This window comes from Orbicella franksi, chromosome 8 (assembly GCF_964199315.1).
Source record: "Orbicella franksi chromosome 8, jaOrbFran1.1, whole genome shotgun sequence".
NCBI lineage: Eukaryota > Metazoa > Cnidaria > Anthozoa > Scleractinia > Merulinidae > Orbicella > Orbicella franksi.
Window position 1 is genome coordinate 28011230 of NC_138152.1, and position 20134 is coordinate 28031363.

At 39.1% G+C, this 20134-nt stretch overlaps 2 protein-coding genes across 5 annotated transcripts; one reads left to right on the forward strand and one right to left on the reverse strand.

The window, feature by feature from the left end:
* Window positions 1-53: 53 nt before the first annotated feature.
* LOC145496087 (transport and Golgi organization protein 6 homolog) lies at window positions 54-15866 on the forward strand. 3 transcript variants are annotated; one of them, XM_081475703.1, is made up of 12 exons: window positions 54-1437; window positions 2527-2645; window positions 3099-3261; window positions 4625-4692; window positions 5501-5607; window positions 6801-7249; window positions 7706-7935; window positions 8909-9131; window positions 9660-10061; window positions 11008-11246; window positions 12613-12726; window positions 13333-15866. In XM_081475703.1, exons 1-12 carry the CDS (start codon window positions 66-68, stop codon window positions 13507-13509), a joined length of 3663 nt encoding a protein of 1220 aa, XP_081331829.1. In that variant the 5' UTR covers window positions 54-65; the 3' UTR covers window positions 13510-15866. The 3 variants fall into 3 exon arrangements, with proteins under 3 accessions (XP_081331829.1, XP_081331830.1, XP_081331831.1); XM_081475704.1 differs by having other exon boundaries at window positions 9663-10061; XM_081475705.1 differs by having other exon boundaries at window positions 9711-10061.
* Window positions 15867-16006: 140 nt separating this feature from the next.
* LOC145496088 (tetratricopeptide repeat protein 28-like) lies at window positions 16007-19937 on the reverse strand. Of its 2 annotated transcripts, XM_081475708.1 has the most exons (3): window positions 19825-19937; window positions 17237-19728; window positions 16007-16301 (listed from the first exon to the last, which is right to left on the reverse strand). In XM_081475708.1, the coding sequence occupies exons 1-3, from the start codon at window positions 19891-19893 to the stop codon at window positions 16289-16291; spliced, it is 2574 nt and encodes an 857-aa protein (XP_081331834.1). In that variant the 5' UTR covers window positions 19894-19937; the 3' UTR covers window positions 16007-16288. The 2 variants fall into 2 exon arrangements, with proteins under 2 accessions (XP_081331834.1, XP_081331833.1); XM_081475707.1 differs by having other exon boundaries at window positions 16007-19728.
* Window positions 19938-20134: the final 197 nt, after the last annotated feature.

Genomic DNA, 20134 nt, shown 5'->3' on the forward strand with positions numbered 1-20134 from the left:
CCGTAATATTGTACCCAAGGAGCCTGGGAGACCTGTACAGTGATAAGACATTTCATAACACTTACATGACACAGCAAATGACATCGCGTCGAGGCAGCAATATGGCCTCCGCTATAGAAGTTCTGTCATTTGTGCGTATTTTAACCTCAAATGCATCACAGGCAACGCCGGCAGAAAAAAGGAAAGAGTTTGACGAAGTTCTTTTATCAAATATGGAGCGATTAAAAGACGCCCTCGGCAAAAAGGGTCGTTTTCCGCGGTTGGAGAAACACTTTGAAAACCGCAATAGAGGTGAAGAATTATCTCAGGCATTCTGTGAAGATACGGAGATTTGCAAGAAGGGAAACCTGGATTGTAAAAACGAAGCTAACGACTTGAAAACGGTAAAAGTAGACTTAACAAATGGCAAAGATGAAATAAGGTGGAGATTCGTAGAGATGTGTTTAGAACTTCTAAAACTGCTTAAAGAATCTTTGGTCAGTCTACTGGCTAGTGAGAAAAATAGCGACCAGAAGGCAAAACAGAAGGTTGAAAAACGAGGGAATGAAACCCCACCGTTGCCTGCGGATTCACTCGGTGTACATGACCAAAAGACAGTGCTGACAGCCATTCAATTTGTTGTTATTCTAGGAATTTGTCCTAATCTAGTTTCGGGTGTTGGTTTACCAGTAGAAATGAGATCAGGATCTGCTGCTGCACTTAACATTCACTGTAGTACCAAGAGTGAAAGACGTTTGTTTGAATGCGTAAACACACTTGTTGACTGTATAGCACAGCGCATGTTGAGTGCTCTGGTTTTGTCTAGACATCTTGGCGATATATTATCAGGGCTTCTGCAGATTTGTTATGCTCCCTTTTCATGTTATTCAAATGTCAAATCTAGCAAATCAGATTTGACAAGCTTGAAGCATGGTCACAGCGTCACAAATGTTTCTGAGAATTTTGGTGATAATGGTGACGAGGCTTGCAAAAATGTACCTGATGTTTCGAAGGATGACTTGGTGACTAAACCTTTGACTCACCATGGTTCTTGTGATCAATTACAGCCAAGTGATCTTTATATGTTAACTGCAGAACCCCCACACATGACGAGAAACAATCACAAATTATTTGTCACTTCATGTGAAAGGGAATTGTGTGCTCAGAATCTTCAAAGAATTCTTGACCGTGTTTATCAGCCAACAGTGATAAGAGAGCTTTTGACGCTTCAGAGGGGCCCAATGAGTGGAGGGAAACAGCTGATAAAAAACAATTCTGAGAAAAAATTGTCTGTTGATAATGGGAAGCCAACTGGTAATCAAGGAATGAAAGAGTCAGTGTTGCCATCACAAACTCCAAAATGGATGAAAAATGTTTGCGGTCAACTTCTGTCTGAAAGGCTTATGAAACCAAATGGAGTGAAAGCTGTGTTACTCGCATTTCTTGAAGGATCAGCAGGTATTAAAGGAAGAGGTGTGTGAAAAAAGAACCTAAGTGACATCGGATAGACTGCAAGATTCTCCTAGCAAATTGCTTTTTGCTTCCCTCTACAAAAGAGAATTTGACATGAGATCAAGAGTCACTTAGGGCTTTTTCTACACACCCCTTCATAACACAATATATATAATGATTGAATCTACATTTTATAATACTGAACAAACTTTTCTTGTTGTCACTAAACTGTATTGTCAACATATCACATTTTTATAGCTAGTTAAACTTTGATACAGTGAGATGTCAGCCAGTCTACTTGAGCAGACTTCCAAATGTGGCAAACACCACAAGATAATAAATATATTGTTAAACATATATATACAGATCATGTAGTCACCAGCAAAAGTATTTCACTGAAAAGCATGAAAAGTTAGTCGCCAGTGAAAAAAATTTTGTCGCATTGGTAACCTCAGTGGTTGCAACGTCAAGCTCTGTTGTCTAGTAATAAAGCAGGTTGTACAGATGGCCCTCTTAATTAAATACGGGATAAAGCTAAGTGTTTATGTTATAAATAAAGATGCACATTTTTAACAGGGAATGATAGCCCTTAACAGGCATCCTTAAATAAAATTAAAAGTACGTGATGTAAGAAAAGTCCAAGATTTAGTAAATATAAATTATTATACTATGCAGATCTGGATGATAAGTTGATGCACACATACATGTACATGCATGGCTTAGCAGTAGTTACATGTATCCCAAATTTTGGTAGTGCTATTTCAAGTATGGAAATTTTGCCTTGAGGTTAATATGCTAGACTCTGGACAGAGTGGTCCAGGTTTGAGCTCTGGCAAGGGTCATTGTGTTGTGTTCTTGGACAAGACACTTTTCTCCCTCAGTGCCTCTCTTCATGCAGGAATTGCAAATGAAAATGCTGGAGTTAACCTTGTGATGGACTAGAATCTCTCCTAAGGGGGCAAAAACCAAAGATAAGAGCTGGCCTGATTTAGCAACTATAGGATGGTTGAAATGGAGACTTTAATCTTACGGAGGGTAACAGATCATGTAAAAGCAGAAGCAATGACAACCTAACAGCAACCTTTGATGTTGCAGGTGAAGTTACCAGCAGTAGCCCTGAATGGAAGAAGTGTGATGTAATTGCAAAAGTGATAGCAAACTGTCCAAGTCAAGCAAAGTCTGTTGAGGAGTATTATAAGTTGGTGTCGCCACAGGTGAGTTACAACTGTAGTCAAGCAGTTGTTGCAATTCAAGCTAAAAAAATGAATGACAAACAATACATATATAAATGGGAAACCACACCAAAAAGTTACACATCAAGTGAATTCAAAGTTCTCACTACCAGTAATCAGGGGTTAGCTTAATCAGAGTTTGATTGAACAAGTTGGCTCTGAATGAAAAGTTGTCATGTAAAAGCAATTTGGCTTGTTATTATTGTGTTATGTTATGATTGCAGACTGTGAGTAACAGTTTCCTCAAATTGAAAAATCATTGTGAACAAAATTGCTTACCATTGTATTAAATGTGTGGTATGTATCCCCTGTTTTCATAGCTTGGTGTCTGTTACTAACCTTTGTGGATCAAGGGAAAGAAAGCCCTGAGGCCATGACTTATGAAACATGTATAAACCTTGCTCAAGGTTGATGGGAGGAATATTTACTTAACAGGTGTTGCAGTTATTACGAGGAGAAACCAAAGGTGTTGGAAAATTATTTGCCAGAGCTGCTTCAGCTATCATAAAGGAGATGTTAAGGCAATACCCTGAACTGGCTCAGAAATATGTCCTTTCTCCAATAATTGAACCTTTAGCTCAAACCACAACAGATCCAGGTATTACACTATTGTAGGTCATGGCTGACACACTTAAAAAATAATGTAACAGGCCCTTTGCACAATACAATCACATGGAATAAGATCTGCCCTGCTGGATGGCAAACTACACACTGGGAAATCCAAAACAAAGACATTTTAATCTTGTCTGAGTGAGTATATGCTTTGTGTAAGAAGTCCCAGTGCGCAATTTGCCATCCAGCATGGCAGATCCTATACCATGTGATTGTATTGTGCAAAAGGCCTATTATAGTGTACATGTATGTATGAAACATGCAGCCGATGGGTGGTATCTTAAGACGGCCATCTACATATGTTCTAGTTTTCAATGACCTTAACGATGATTTCCAGTCTGTACTGTGCACTCTCAAGAGTTTGTTTCTTTTTTGTGTTTTGACTCATGTAAGACATCACAAAATGTAACTTTTCGCTGCTAGTTACATGAAGTGAATTCAACGTTTCATGTCCACCGCCATTATGGATGCAAAGCTTTTATGATTTGTTCTCTCTGACATCACTTTTTTTTGTAAACGAATTGTAACAAATTCATAGCTGTAAAAATAAAAGAAACTGCTGGAAAAAGAATTTAAAATGCCTCAAAGATAAGGTAAGCGGTTCATATCAAATATTATTGATTCATGTTCCATCAATTGAGACTCACAGACATAGCCCATTGCAAAAATGTGAGAGGACTGGGACGAGTTTCTTATATTGATTAGATTGAAAATCTAAACATTTCAACTGAAATGTTACACTGAATTAAAAGCTACCCAGTCAAGTTGGAGAGTTTTCAGCAGAAAATTGTCTAAATGGGAGCCTTGCGAAAGTTGCAAAATTCCATACAAACCTTTACAATTTTGTGGCCTGTCTACCCAATCCATACACACTCTCTATTTTAGGTGATATCATTTTGCCATTTTCCTCCTCTAAATACTTCTATTCTTGCTTAAGACTCTCAAATTTAGTTGATCTTTCATTTGAATATCTTAGTTTTTCGAACAAACAGAAAACAACCATACTCTTTCCCAGTCCTCTCAGGTTTTTGCAATGGGCTATTGTGGTGCTGAGACTGCACAGTACACACCAGAAATCACTTTTAAGGACGGCTTTTTTTTGTGACATAATGTTTACATACTGTACTCTGGATCACTGCATTCAATAATCCCTGGATGTTCTGGAATATGGTCCTTTGCCCTAGTTGCAGTGTTTAGAACTGTTTTGGTTTTACTTGGGATTATAATAAGCAAAACAGTTTAAAAATCTTATGCAAGGATTTCTAGCAATTCGAGCTCTCTTGGGAGCCAAGACAACAAATTTTTAAAAGGAACAGTTTATGACTCTTTCTTTGATTAAACTTTTTTAGATGAAAAAGTTGTTGGTGATTTTGTTGATGAACTCACAGTTGTAAGATGTGTTGAAGATATTCACAAGGTACGCATGTTTCAGTTTCCCTTAATTGTACTTGAAATTAACTTATAGCATTATTCAAGGTAATTCTTTAGGTAGATCTGGGAAAATATTATGACTTTGCAAAATTACTTTACATCATCAAAAATAGGTCATTTTGAGATGATTAATGTTTAAGCACAAATTTTCTAACATTTTTAAAAAGTTAATACAGTGCAACCCTTATTAGATAGCCACTCTCAGGGAAATGGATAATGGCCCCTTAAAGTGCTACTATGATGAAAATCACATCATTCAAATCTGAGCCATTTTAAGACATAAACAAGTAGTCTGTACAAGAGTAAAAATGCTGTTTACTGTTTTCAAATAATTATCTCTTTTCGTTCCAGAGATTTTCAAGTTTTTAAAATAAATTATGCAAATTAGCCAAGTGATGACCTCATACACTGAACCAAATTTTTGATCAAATATGATAAACAAGGATATCTCGGTCAATTTTTATGAGAAGTGTTTGATTTGTTATAGTAAGATTCTACGAGAGGTGCTCCGCAATAGTGACAAAAGAAAGAACGAAACATAAAGCTTCGACCGCTTCATATCCATAATGATGGTTGTTTTGAAACACTGTACACTGTCAGTAGTTGCAAAATGTTTACATTTTGTGATGTCTTTCATGAAACAAATTGAAAAACACAAGCAAACTCTCGAGGGTGCACAGTACGGACTGGAAATTATCTTTAATAGGTGTTCGACTGTGTGTTGCAACAGAACAAGGTGTACCTCAATTTTTAAACAGACTTGGTCATTAATTACTTGATTATATGTCTTTTAGGTCTTTGTTTCAGGATCAGTTGGTGATGAGTTAAGATTTTTGATGCCAATTGTCCATCCAGTTTTTGAACTCTTCTGTTTCACAAGGAAAGGAATTTCTCATCTAAGGTGAGTTTAGTCAAATGTCAGCATTCCATGATACATGTATGTGCACTCCACTGCCAAAAGGTGTAAAGAAAAATGCTTGTACCTATGTGAAATAATTTTGAAGTCTTTAGGGATCTTGTGCAGATTTGCTTTGAATTTGTTGGTGATTTTTATAGATCAGTGTCATGGCACTATATGTACAAAGTCATGTAGTTGACACCACTCACTGGGTTGCCATGGACATTTCTGTGTGGTGCAAGAATTAGCTTGGCTTCGTCAATGTTGAGGACACTTCAGGGCTGTCATGAAGTTTTGAGTCACTTGAAGCCTTGTTCTCCACACTTGTAACAAACTTGTTACTTTGTGGATGAATTCTTTCAACAACAGACAACTTCACCCGCAGTATCAAGGGAAAATCAAGCATACTCAGCCGTAACAGGTGCAATGGGTTAGGGCCTGTAATGAAAACCCTGCAATAAGCTCAAGCTCATTATACTGTCAAGGAGTTTGGTTTGCATTTGTCACCAAAAGAAGGACATCAACCCTGGACATTGTTCATTTCACTTTGTTAAAAGTACTTATTTAGTAGGATATGGCTTTGATGAACCGCACAATGTTTTTGAAGTTCATTATTTAATGTAGAAAATACATGTTTCAGATGAAACATCATCCACTGTCAGTTGTACATTGTGAAATAAAATGAAAATATGCAATACAATTAATAGTAAAACAAAGTGAGATATTAACAAGAATAATCAAGGATGCAGGTGCAAACCAAAAAAAAGGGAAAACTATTTAAGCTAAGAATGTAGAGTAATTGGTATAAAAGGGATAAATTAAGATGTTTGGCCTGGGAATTTAAAGGTGGCTGCTCCTAAAGGATGTGCATGGCTTCCTTGATTTTCAATTGGAAGCTTGTGGAAGCAGAGTCAAGAATTTTAAAACAGTCTTCTGAACAAAGGGAGCAACAATTTTCAGAACTTCTCAGGTGTTTAAGGATGTGGAAATGTTTGTCAGAGGAGAGATGTTCACGGATGCGGGTAGTGAAGTGTCTGTTGGTTTCACCAACATAATGGGCACTACAGCCTGCACATGAAAACCTATAAATGACTCGCGATCGTAAATCCGCAGGGATAGGATCCTTGACCCCAAACCAACTCCTGATTATGTAGTAGTTAAAGATGTTTCAATGTTTTGATTTGTTTATTTTTCAGGTCTGCTCTTCAAGAAATCCTTATCTACACCCTAGAGAATGCTGAGCAATGTCAAACTCTCCAACTGTTGTATACTCTGGCTTTTAGAATGAGCCCGCCAGAGAATTTAGTTCTAACAAACTCTAATGCAGGCCACAAAAATGAGAAGCAAGACTTTTTTGTTCCTCTTATGTTTGACAAGTTTGTGTTTGCACATGGAGATGATGGCGGTGTGATAATTAGATGTCAAAATGATAATGCTGTTGATCATGGTTATGTTGATGACATCTTGAGGGATTTGCAAGGAGCTGATTTGAGTAACAGTGAAGTGCAAGCATTGTGCATTGTGGAACTCTTAGGTGGTCTCAAAAAGGACAATGTTGGTGGAGACTTCTTTGTATACCTGATGCAGGAGTTGACAAATATCGTATCAGACTTTTCAGATGATATGAACAATACAAACTCTGGAGGTACCGTGTCTGCTACTTTAATGCTGATGTTTTTTCACATAAATTTTTTGTCAGATGTGGTAAACTTAGTAGTCTCAAAATTAGGAAAAAGGGAGAACATTTTGACCTCTTTAAGCATTGCAATTACAACTTAAGAGTTGTACGGAAAAAGACCCTTAGTGACATCTGATAGACTGTGAGATTCTCCAAGCAAATTGCTTTATGCTTCCTTCCAGGAAAAAAAGGAGAATTTGAGATAAGATTAAGAGTCAGGGCTTTTTTCCACGCACCTCCAGTTTATTTTGGTGTCATAGAAAATTTAAGTAGTAAAGAGGTGAAACTTTCTATAGCTGTAACTATATGAAAAGTTATTCTTGTTTTGTATCTACATGAATGATAGAGTGCCAATGATGGAAAGGATATAAATTTTCCAAGTCACCTTAAGTGATGTTATTTTTACGTTTTTTTTTTTTTCAGACACACAACACAGTCTTCTGATCCTCCATCTTATTGCACTCATGTGCGAGAGACTTGGAGAGTTCATTCTCAGAAATGCTTCACAGATGCTCATCTTCATAGAGTCTACACTGAAACGTGCCTGTGCCATTATGGATGCAGATGAGGACGGACTGGGAACAGCATTTGTTACCGAGACACTGACTATGGCCCTTGGGATGTTGTCGGCAATGCTGGGCGGAGCAGTTGAGGTGATCTTATGTGTTATCTTATCATTGAGTTCTCCAAATAATTCTTGGAACAAAGTTGCGTCAAATCACTTCCATTATACAGACAGAGAGCTAGGACAGTTTCGTATGTTGTGATTTTATTTCTGCTTCTGCTTTAAATTTTTCAAACCTAGTAGTTTTTTGTTCTCTTTACATCCACACCACTCTCAGTTCCTACACTCCCCCCCCCCCTGAGTTCTTAAGCCCACCCTTCCCTTATCAGGATCCCATACAGTATCACCCCAGCACGATTTTTTGTATTATTTTGTACTCATCTACATTCAAACACCCAATCTCTGACTTTGTAGTCCACCTGTATCTCCACAGTCTAGGCCTGTGATGCAAGCAATGTGATCATCTTTAATTTTTTGCCTCTGCTTTAAATTTTTCAAACCAGTTTTTTTTTCTCTCTCTTTACACCCACGCCACACTCAGTCCCTGTACAATCCCTCCCCCTCAGCCCCTAACCCTACCCTTCCCCACCAGGTTCCCATATAATAACAACTCCCCCCCCCCCAGCAAGATATTTTAATTTATTATTTTGTACTCATCTAGATTCAAACACCTGATCTCTGACTTTGTAGTCCACCTTTACTTCCTGTGATGCAAGCAATGTGATCATTTTTAATCTGAGAATTTGGTAGTGCATCAAGACAATATCACTATGCTGATGATTCTCTTTATTCTCATCACCTGTTTGCTTGATTGTGTAAATGTTTTGTGGTAAGAAATTAGATTTTTATCTGCCCTGGAATTTCAGGGGTTAATACACTGTTGAGGTGTCTGGAAGATAAAATACAATCACAATATAACACACTTTCTACTGGGATTCTCTTGCAGCACATTTTTGGGTCTCAAAAAGGTCCTCAAAGAAGGAACAATATACACTATAACCAGGCTATGAACTGGCAATCATATGGATACTGTACATTCATGTACAATTGATTTATTGCAGATTAAGAAAGAGCATCAACCTCTTGTTCAAGGTCTTCTTCCTTTGCTGGAAATGCTAGCTGAACAACATCCATCAGAAAAGATCAAGGATATGGCTTGCGATGTGCGGATTGCCATAGCAACACATGGGGCAGTGTGGAGTCACAGAATGAACATTGCCGCAAAGACTTTAGGGCAGGATTCTGAAACAGTAAAGGTTGATTCAAGGTCTGCAACAACCAAAGGTAGTTACTACTAATAACAAATCTTCCAAAGAGTGATGAACACCGTACAGATTACTACATAATTTTATTTTGTACTATTCACATGTACATATTGGTTACACGTCTGTCAAAATTATAATACATAACAACAAAAGGAAAAAAAATATGTAGAAATGAAACTATTTACACAAATTAAGAGCTACTTACTGGTGAATTATTGTATTTCTCCTTAAAAAGTTATTATCATTACAAAGTGGGGCTGCCAATGCAAAATTTTGTTGATTTCATATTATTTTTCTTACATCAATAATTGAGTATTGGCATTCATCCTGTTGAATCCTGAATCTTTTTCAGGCATTGTTTTCACAACAGCTTAACTTGTGTACATAACTGTGATGATTATTCATGTCTTTACATCTTTGTGCACATTTCAAATTTATAAAGATCTCTCATATTTTCACTGTTCCATAAAATCGCTTGCCACTCAGTAATAATGGTTTTCAAACTTCCTCGAATTATGGTCTTTTTAAGTTATTTTTTAATCTCCAGTAGGAAAAGAAAATGCTCATCTAAAAGAGAAAATATCTTCATCCACTCAAGGAAAAGCTTCCTCTGCATTTGATGAAGCATTCTCCCAGCTCTGTGATCCCTTGCTTCCTGTGCGAGGTCATGCCATGATACAACTGGCCTTGCTTTTACGCCAGAGAGATCCCAAAGCTGTGCAAGCCACGGATACCTTATTGAAGATTTTTCTGGAACAGCTATCACACGATGACTCGTATATTTATCTAGCTGCTATTCAAGGACTTGTCTCATTGGCTGATGTAAGGGCTGATATGGTTATGCCACGACTTGCTTGTGAATTTGCTATGTGCCAGACAGAGGCTGGAAATATTGCAGTCAGGACGAAGGATGTTAATGAGAAGGGTTATTATAAACAAAGTGAAGGAGGTTGGTTTGGTGTTTGTTTTAAATAACACTATACATAGTGTACATGTATGCTTCTGAGATGAAAACATTGATCTCACACCTACATTGTACTTGTGTCTATGGACCAATTTCTCACTCACTGCTGTCATGCCATAAACTGCCACTTATAAGCCCCTCGGTTATCGGCCCGTCTACCCGTAAACCAAAAAATATATCTGGGTTTATTAAGCCCTCTGGATATAAGCCTCCCTCTAGCCTTCCTTGTTTTGAATTTGTTTTATTATGATGTTTTATTCAAGCTTAATTACCAGTAAATGAAATTTAAACCTATAATTCTGATCAAAATGTGCAGCTATAGCTTGTTTGGAAATGTTTTTTTCTTTTATTCTGGTTATAAGCCCCCTCGGATATAAGCCCCCTCGGATATAAGCCCCCTCGGATATAAGCCCCCTCGGATATAAGCCCCTCCATTTATAAGCCCATCTAAAGCCCTTACAAAGTTGTATAAGCCCAAGGCTTGTAAGCAGCAGTTTACGGTATGTGAGCTATTTATGAGTCATAACTGGCATACTTTAAACAAATATGTAACCTCAAATTATTGCAAACAAAGAAAATCCCATGGAAATGATGACCAGTATATTTTCCCTAATTCTCCAATTTTCCATGGAAAAGTGCAGGTGACTGCATTGTGTTATTAAGCCAAACTCATCCTGAGATTGGGTATGGGAAATGTGTTAAACATCTTTGGAAATCTTCAGAACACCATTGTAAATCTTCGGCCGTCTTTAAATATGGATGTGAATATGACCATTATTTCGCTAATACAATCTTCATCTGAGGTCAGTAAATGTGTATTCCATCACATGCATCATGCAAAACATCTCTACGAGTCCTATATCACACTGTAAATATTAAAAATTGTAATGTTGCAGTTAATCGTAGAACATGTATTGATAACATTTTGCAGTTTCACCGGTATCAAGCCAACCTGTCAGATCTCCTGAACAAAGAATGAAGTTAGGAGAGGCTCTGGTCCGAGCCACCAGGAACTGTGGTGAACTGGTACCTAAATATTCTCAGCATCTTTTATCAGCCTTGTTGACTGGGGTGAAGGATCCCGAGCCTCTGGTTCGGGCCAGCAGTCTCTCCAATCTTGGTGATGTCTGTCAATTGTTGAGGTTCTCATTGGGTCCAGTTGTACATGAGGTGGGTAGTTCAAAATAGAGATTCTCCTAACTGGTATCTAAACATTCTTTTTAATTAAGTTTCGAGAATATGGTACTGTGTCAAGATAACATTCTGTAGTTGCTAAATTTCTCTATTCTCTAGGACCGGGTTGTTCAAAGCCTGATTAAGCTAACCCAGGATTAGCGAGAATTGTGGTTTTAGTTTTGTAACTTTTCGGTGAGGTTTTCTGTTATAGACTTTATATTGTTTGTCCTTCAGTTTTGAGCTTGATTAATCGTGAAATATTCAAAACATAAAAAGTTAAAAACATTTTTATACAAGAAGAATTAATACTTTTGTTTACTTTTAATCCGGGGTTAGCATTAACCGGATTTTGAACAACCCGGCCCAGACCTGTTTGCTTGTGCAGAGCCAGTGTTACACCAGTCAGTGGGTTTACTACCGTATTTACTTGTAAGGTGTCACATTTCCGCTCAGAATATTAGTCTTAAACACTTCTAATCAATTTTTGAAACTTTTCTGGGTGAGTACGACCTCAGAACCCTTTAGTTGATAATGGAGGCCTATGTTGTCCAGAATCGCTCTCCTAGTGACAATCAACTTGAGAGCCAGGCAAACTCAACATACACATGGCACCTGGGGCCCATTTCTCGAAAGCCCCCAAAACTTTTCGGGCCCGTAAAGCCATAGCAAAATCTCGAACCTTACAATTACAGAGCTGTTTTATTCACATATTCTTAATGTGAAGAGAGGTTTTTTTCATACAAGAAGTTACAGGTGCATACACTTCTGCATTTGAAGATACAGATGAACTGAAAATGGCTTTACGGGCCCGAAAAGTTTCCAGGGCTTTTGAGAAATGGGCCCCAGGCCAGAATAAGCCCAGCCCAGACTGGTAAGGGAAAGCCTTCTCGTCACAGCACCATCTCTGCCCCCCCACATCTACTTGGAACCATCGCTTTTCTGTACATCATGTGTTCACAGTTTCACTGTGGTACTGGTCTCAGTGGTCTGTAACCAGCTAACAATGACAAGATTACAGTTTTACCAATAAGTTAAACACCAAATACACACAGTACTCAGTCTGAGTTGAGACTTGACCCATTTGGGGCCACTTCCATGGGAACATAGCTAAAATTGCAGTCCCAAAATGGACTGTTCTAGGTGTTCACACAGGGCCTGCCCAACTGGGTTGAGAAGTTTCAAACTTTGATGTGTTTTCTTGCAGGCTAAAAATTGGTACATTGGGACAAAAGAGCCCAAATGACCCTGTTTTTTTTTTTTACTTCATTCATTAGGAAGTGGTCCCATACGCCTAAGTTGATTGTTTACTAGCATGCATAGATCAATATATCAAAAACAAGACCTTTTCTCTGTTTACCAGATTTTCAGTTGCGTGTCAGCAGTACTGAAAACTGACAAGTCAGCAGAAGTCAGGGGTGCTGCAATACTAGTCATTACTTTAATACTGCGTGGACTGGGGAAGAGCATAATGGAGGTGAGTTCATTCACCAATCAAAGTGAAGACTTGGTCTTTTCAGCCAATGAGGGGACATCATTTGCATGACCCTTCCCACACTTATCACTGGAGCCCATGCACAACTATGTACGTGTGGCTTTGGCTGAATAAATTACGTGAGAATTCTATTTTATGGTTGTGTTAGTAGCAAGACCTCCAACAAAGGAAACTTTTGCTATCTGGGCAACAGAAAACTGTAGTCTATCTGGCCAAACTATCCCATCTTGCTGGAGCTTATCCTGGTTTCCTTCACGTGAAGCGGCTTGGATTATTTCTACTTCCCCCTGGATGGGATCCTAGTCCATTGCAGTGTTACTCTCTCTGAATTGCATTCCCCAGTAGCTTTTACACACTGGGGTAGAGAGACCCCCCTTTAAAATGAAAGTGCATAGCCTAGTCTGCAACACAATGATTCTGGCCCTGGCTCAAACTATTAGGCTGCAATGGGAGAATGGTGCTCAAAATATCTAATTAGCATTGGCTGATTTATGGCTTTGAAGCATGGTTCATGAAGAAAATGGATGATTACACAATTTTTTCTTTGTGCTTTCGTTCATTTTACACCTCACTATTTTCCATTTGTAGGAACTAAGCTCCACACTTAAGGACATATACCAGTTATTAAAGATTGTGGAGTCAACAGATGCTGATGATGTGACTAGAGATCATGCACAGGCTGCTCTGGGAGAACTGGATTCCATCTCAAGAGATTACTTGTTTCCAAAGCCCTCGTTCACTAAACACATTCAAGTACTGCCTTAGAGGGGAACCCTATGTCATGTTAAGTTACAGTCAATAAAACTGCTTTAATATTGAAGGCAACCTCACCATGAAAGTTTGGTAAGGCTGAAAAACATCAAAATTGTAATTGCCAATGGTAATCAAAATGTTCAGAAAAACGATGGTTAAGTTGTGCTATCCATGAGAAAGCTTCCTTAATTAAGAGACACTTCACAGATCCTTGTTTAGTTTGTAACCATTTTGTAAAAAAAGTTCTGCCATTCATAAACCTCCTCTAAAAAACATGTTGTCAGACGTCAAATATCTAGACATGGTCATGGTTGTGATTTCGTTGTGAAAACTTGATGAATTATTAATGAGTTTAAGAAAGGGATCTACTTCATGGGTGAATTTTCAGATGCACTGAAGCATACATCATCTGTTTTCCAAAAACGACCTCATCTTGGTTTATGTACTTTATTCTGAAACAAGTAAAGTAGATAAAACAGGAAAACTGAACATGTTATGTATAACATGTACACTTTGAACACGTTTTCATGGCAGGTTACTTGTTTCCTACATATCTTTTGCTAAACACATTCCTGTGCCATTTGGCTAAGTGCACAAGATAAACATTAGTTTGTCAATGTTTGCTTTCTCTTGTTGAGCTAATACAGTTTGATTTACTATCAGCAAACATTTTAATATTACGACAAATGATTTATGTGTATGTCAAGTCTAGTGGCCAATCATGCTAATTCTTATCGTAGGTTTTGTAGTGTAAAGTGCTGGAGCATTTCTATCCCCCACACCCCCTTGATGGGATGATAATCTATCCAGGTAACCCCCCTTCCCCCTTCCCCCTTCTGTTGCATGTAATTCACAGATACCCATAATGTACACCTGGGTGGAGAGAGGCACTGAGAGTAAAACGTTTTGCCCAAGAACAAGACTACGTTCCTGGCCAGGGCTTAAACCCAGACCACTCAGTCTGGAGTCGTGCATAATCATTAAGCCTTGTCCAAATGGAAAATGTTTGGTGATCAAACACAATCAAACAATGTTTGGTGACCAAACATGTTTCATCACCGTCCATACGAACAAGATGTCTTACATTGTGTGATCAATTTTTGTCGGCATTCAAATTTTATCAAGCATGATCAAACAAGGTGTCCAAACAGGAAAACGTTTTGTCACCAGACAAAGTTTGAAGTGAAGCCTTGGAGTCGACTGGCAGATAGTTGCCGGAGCTTATCCCGGTTTCTGTAGCATGAAGCAGCTAGGAGTATTTCTACCCCCCGTGATGGGATACTAGTCTATCGCAGGTCACTCCCCTGCAATTTGTTAGGTTTCCCCAACAATTTGCTGGTACCCATTTATACACCTGGGTGGAGAGAGGCTCTGTGAGAGTAAAATGTCTTGCCCAAGAACACAACACAGTGTCCCCGGCCAGGGTTTGAACCCGGACTGCTCAATCCGGGGACAAGCACACTAACCATGAGGCCACTGCGCCTCCAAACAAAGTTTGATCGTGTTTAATTGCCAAACATTTCCCATTTGGACAGGCTTAAAGGGGCTAGGTCACGCTATTTTAGGTTATTCTGTTTAATTTTGTTAATTATGAGCTCTAAACATCAAATTGGCAGAGCAAGAGTCTTTCATTTGCAAAATAACGGCCACATAACAACTGAGAATGATTTTCCAGCTGTGTAAATGACATTTTGACATAAACTGATATAAATTTGAAAAAAGGTGGGCCGATGTTTTTCAAATGTACCCAAATGCACTGCATTTTAATCCTCTCCAGTTTTGTCCATCCATGTCCCTTCTTGGCTTTCCTGTGTTTTGTTTGAGATCTTCTATAGTTTTGAGCCGTTTTGTGATATTTTAGTTAATTCTATGACTATTTGATCAGTGCTGAAATTGCCTAAAATTACATGACCTAGCCCCTTTAAACAAAGATAAGGTTAACATTGTAAATATCTGCAAAAAAAAATAATAATAAATAAACAAATACCTTCCCAATTTCATATAAAAATACGCAACGTGATTTGAATTTGTTTATTACTGTTACCATATTAAGTTGACAAAAATTACAGGTACCAACTAGACTAGAAAACTTACAGCCTCACTGTTCATTAACTTCAAAAGACTGAATCAATAATCAGTAATATTTCATGGGGTTTCCGTAACATTTTCAGTAGGAGGGAAACTGGTTTTCACAGCTGGGCAAAAACTTTTGAACCAAACTTCCTTTGAAGAGGAGCTTTTCCCTAGAAGGTCAAAGCAAGTGGCCAGAATCATCCTTAGAGTTAGTCAATTTGCCCCTAATGAAACCCTGAATATTTATTAGTTCCTAATTACTAATCAATAAAAAATTTGAAAAATGACTTGTGCTTAGACTACAAATCTCTTATTTTAGGAAATTTTAATGTCACCAATTCCTGCTTTTTGAAAAAATAGCAGTACAAAAATTGATTGTGGACATTTTTGATATAAATTTAACTTCCTAAATCTACAATTGCATGTAATTAATTGCCGACGTTTTGCTTACGAATCTTGTCACAACTGATTATGTAAAAAAAATCCTTATAATTGATTTATAACGTTTGTTATTTAAATTGATAATTCATAATGTTCATATGAGATTGGCTTTGCAACTTCACAAATTCTCAATTACCTATAATTTTCAGATACCTTCACAAATGCTTACAATTAGTTATTTCCTTAATTCATGCACTAAATATAAGTGGGGGTCTCAGTTGCTTTCCAAGTGAATACAGGGTCACAGCAAGATGTTCACTTGATGCAGAAGTTCCCTTCAATTGTCTTTCCTGAAAAACAAAAACAAAACAAAGAAATTGCAAAACAAACATTGCTATCATTATGAAATATTGTTATTCATTCAAATAAGGGGCGTCATTTCCAAACTTGAAAGCATACTAATGGTACTGTATGGGAATTGACCGATGGCTTTCACTGTCTTCATTTGATGTGTCACAGACTTGAAAGTTAGAACTACCTTGTCCAGTGTATCAAATAAAACCGAGGGTCATGTACAGACTTAAAAGTTAGAACAACCCTGTGCAGCATAATAAACTACTACATGTAAGAAATGCTCAAAAGCTTTCATTTGCACAGTTGCACCCCAGGGGTTCATCTACAAACTTAGAAGTTAAAACTACCTCTGGCAGCATAATAAACAGTACTACATGTAAGAAATGCTCAAAAGCTTTCATTAAAACAGTTGAACCCCAGGGCTTCATCTACAAACTTAAAAGTTAAAACTACCTCGGGCAGCATAATAAACAGTACCACATGGAAGTATAAGTTGAATGGTCTCATTAACAGTGAACTCATTTGTTTTAGCAGGATGTCGACTTAACCGGTAGATTATTGAAATGAATCTCTTCTGGGTACTCCCATGTGAAAAGGTCAGTGATGCTCTTCAAAAAATTTGAATTAAGCCCCTAAAGGAGACCGATTCGGGTGTGGCTCGAGCTTTATTTGACCCCTAAAAGATAACACTTAAAATGGAAATGACAGCTTTTTTATTTTATCGAGTGTACTGTAAAAGAAGCGAGACAATGAGCATTTCCGGCCTATTCATATGGGAGTTCCCCGCCCCCTCCGAGGAATCTAGGTAGACCTTGTTTATGGCCGAATTCATGTTTACATGAGGAGTTTGTAACACGTCTGTGCTGGAGGCTACGACTGAGGAATTCAGTTTTGCGATAACATTTTACTGGTTTAATATCCGTCACTGTACCTTGTAGAAGTATGCTCCAAGACGTCTTCATCCTCTTCAAAGCAGTCCAGTGTGACGTCATCTCCAAGCAACACAAATGGCGCCCAGTGGCAAGTCGCACCGAAATCTGTTGATTCCCTCATGTAGTTTGCGGCGCCGTTTAAGGCTTGGCTGGCTTTCGTCCCTCGGGCCAGGTGTTGGTAGAACACACGCATGAACTCTAGTGTTGCGTCGTCGTCAATTGCCCATAGTGCCACAAGGACGGAACGGGCCCCTGCACCCAGAAAAGCTCGAGCTATTCCGACCACGCCCTCGTCACAGACCTCTCCTTGGCCACTATGGCAGCAGCTTAGCACCACAAGTCTTGCTCTAAGGCCAACATTCAACACATCAGGCATGGTCAGCAAGAAATCCTTTCTAGTGGGGATCTCGGATTTTCTCGACAAATTGGGAGCCAATACAATCTCACCGGCTTTAGAGTTGCCATGTGCTGCAAGGTGTATCAGCGCAACGTTGTTGAGCCTGCTCAGCACTGCTTCTTTCGTGGCATCTGAACCAATGAGAGGGGAAGTCTTGACAATCGCTGCGATCATCTTCGCTTCTTTCCTGGCACCCGGAAGTTGACGTAGTTTTCGTCCTTCATCGTTTACAACTTCTTGCACCCACGGATCTCCTACAACCAGAGCACCGCGTTTGCAGTGGTGATCGGTTGGAGCATCCAAGATCATCTTCAAACAGGTCAGGGAAGGAATTACACGGATGCTGAACGATTCGCACAGGTAGCGGGACTCGGTATCTTGTAAGGCACCAAAAGGAACCAGGAAGAACTGACCATCGGGGACAATAACGAGCTCATTTCCACGAAGGTGGGGAATTACTGGAGCGACAACGGCGTCATAAAGGACGGAGAGGCGTTTTCTGTGAACAGGAGGTGACGTGCGTGATGCCTTTTTGTCACCTTTACGCAGATTTTCTTGGAAACTGAGAAGCGACAAGTCGGTCGGCTTTTGTATTGTCAAGCCATCTTTGTTGCGGAGTGCATCTAGTGACCTATCCTCGCATCTTACTCTGCGTTTAACACCAACCTCTTTGTAGGTTTCCTCGAGAAATGAGCTCGGATCTTCGGAATGGTCTTCAGCCAAATTACTCTGACTGAAGTGGACTTGCCTTCCGTCTTGCAGTAGCCACACATTGATTACATTTTTGGAAACGGCCAGAAAGACAGTGTTGGCGGGGGCGCAGGTGAACAATTCACTCGCTGTTTCTTGCTGTGAGACTTCTGCTGGGTCCTGACCGTGGTAGCATGCTTCAAAACCATACTGTGTTTCCAGCAGGTCGGCTAGAGCTTGTGCGCGTCCCTTCTCAGCAGTTAACAAAGCTTCTTCTGTCTTGTCCAGTCTGAGTAGAGTGGCAGAGAGTGCGGCGTACGCAATTCCAAAGAAATGCCGTATGGAGATCTTCATCCAATCCTCCAAGAGATTCCAGTCTCGGATGGAATTTGCTTTTTCCACAGAAGACTGATAGGAGAGAACAGCATCGCTGAAAAATCTACACTCTGCCAAGCAGTGTCCTTGATATATCAGTGCTTCTACTTCGTGGAAGTAGTCGTAGGTTTTCTTGGAAATGAAAAGCGATTGATTATTTAATTGCATCACCTGCTTAAGGTCACCACGAATGAGTAACGTAGACCTTAATTTGCGAAGAGCATGTTTTTCGCCTTCCACGTCTCCGATTTCTTTACAAATGGTTAAACATTTGCTGTAGTAATGCTGGGTTTTCTTGAGATCACCAAGATATTGGTGTATTCTTCCAATAGAAAGATATGCATCGCCTTCTTTACCTTTGTCGCCAAGTTCCATGGAAATGTTTAGATACTCGTTGTAGTACAACATGGCGTCTCGCATGTAGTTTGAACAATGTACCACATCCAAGGCTGTAAGGTAACATGTGTCGCCAAGATTCCGGTACGCAAGCCCCTCTCCAGGTCTGTCTCCCATCTTTTTGCAATCTGCAAGATCCTCGCTGTAGTACTCTTCGGCCTTTTTAAAGTTCCTGCCAACTTGATACAAGTTGAAGTGGGGCTCACCTATTCTCTCATTCTGAGCTGCTGCCAATCGTGTCTCCTTCATAATCACCACGCGGCGTTTAAAGTTTTCCTCTGCGTGATGATAATCATGGGCAAAATGGCACTCCCACGATAAAGACTGATAGACCGCCGCTAAAATGACACCGACACTTTCTTCTCCTTCTCGGTCTCCTAATTCCCTGAAAACAGCTAGACCTTGGTTGAAGCGCGATATTGCTTTTTCTTTCTCACCACTCGCGAACAATTGGAAACCGTCCGCCACGTGCACTATTCCCTCCACCGCCCTGTCTTTATTCTTTTTGATGCTACTTGTGGGTAGTACAAGGTACAGCTGGGCACGGTCAAAATCGTTTCGAGCTCCACGAGATATTCCTCTGCATTCACCAATGATTTTGCTTGAGAGGCTTCCTTTTCTGTCGTTTATTTCCTGCATGACAAACAACTAAATAAGCCAGGCAGTCTATCGGTCAATGAAAAAAGACATTTGGCAGCAACATTTATCTCAAATATTTGACCATTATACCTTGACTGCATCAGTTTCAGTCTTCGTGTTGAGTTTCTGTGCATCATCATTTTTAGCTTCATCCTCCATAGACTTGCCTTTTACTTCCTGCAAAGTCTTGTTTTCCCGATCAATCTTCTTACAGTCAAGATTAAGAACACTTTGGTTTTTACCGTTGTAGGGCTTTCGCCTCAGGCAAAAAGTCTTTTTTTTGGTCTTCCCTCGATTGGATTGGACAGTTTTTGAAACTAGATTAAAGTTTGATATCAATATTTCCAAGGAGACAAAAAAAAAAGGTTCAAAATCAATAAAACGTGAATTTTTCGCAAAC

Excerpts from the sequence above, each read along its gene's own strand:
- LOC145496087 (XM_081475703.1), top strand. The coding sequence starts at position 66 with ATGACACAGCAAATGACATCGCGTCGAGGCAGCAATATGGCCTCCGCT. Across the intron at positions 3,262-4,624 it reads TCAAACCACAACAGATCCAG|ATGAAAAAGTTGTTGGTGAT; the intron begins GTATTACACTAT and ends AAACTTTTTTAG. Across the intron at positions 7,250-7,705 it reads GAACAATACAAACTCTGGAG|ACACACAACACAGTCTTCTG; the intron begins GTACCGTGTCTG and ends TTTTTTTTTCAG.
- LOC145496088 (XM_081475707.1), bottom strand. The coding sequence starts at position 19,893 with ATGGAGGATGAAGCTAAAAATGATGATGCACAGAAACTCAACACGAAG. Across the intron at positions 19,729-19,824 it reads CTGAAACTGATGCAGTCAAG|GAAATAAACGACAGAAAAGG; the intron begins GTATAATGGTCA and ends TTTGTCATGCAG.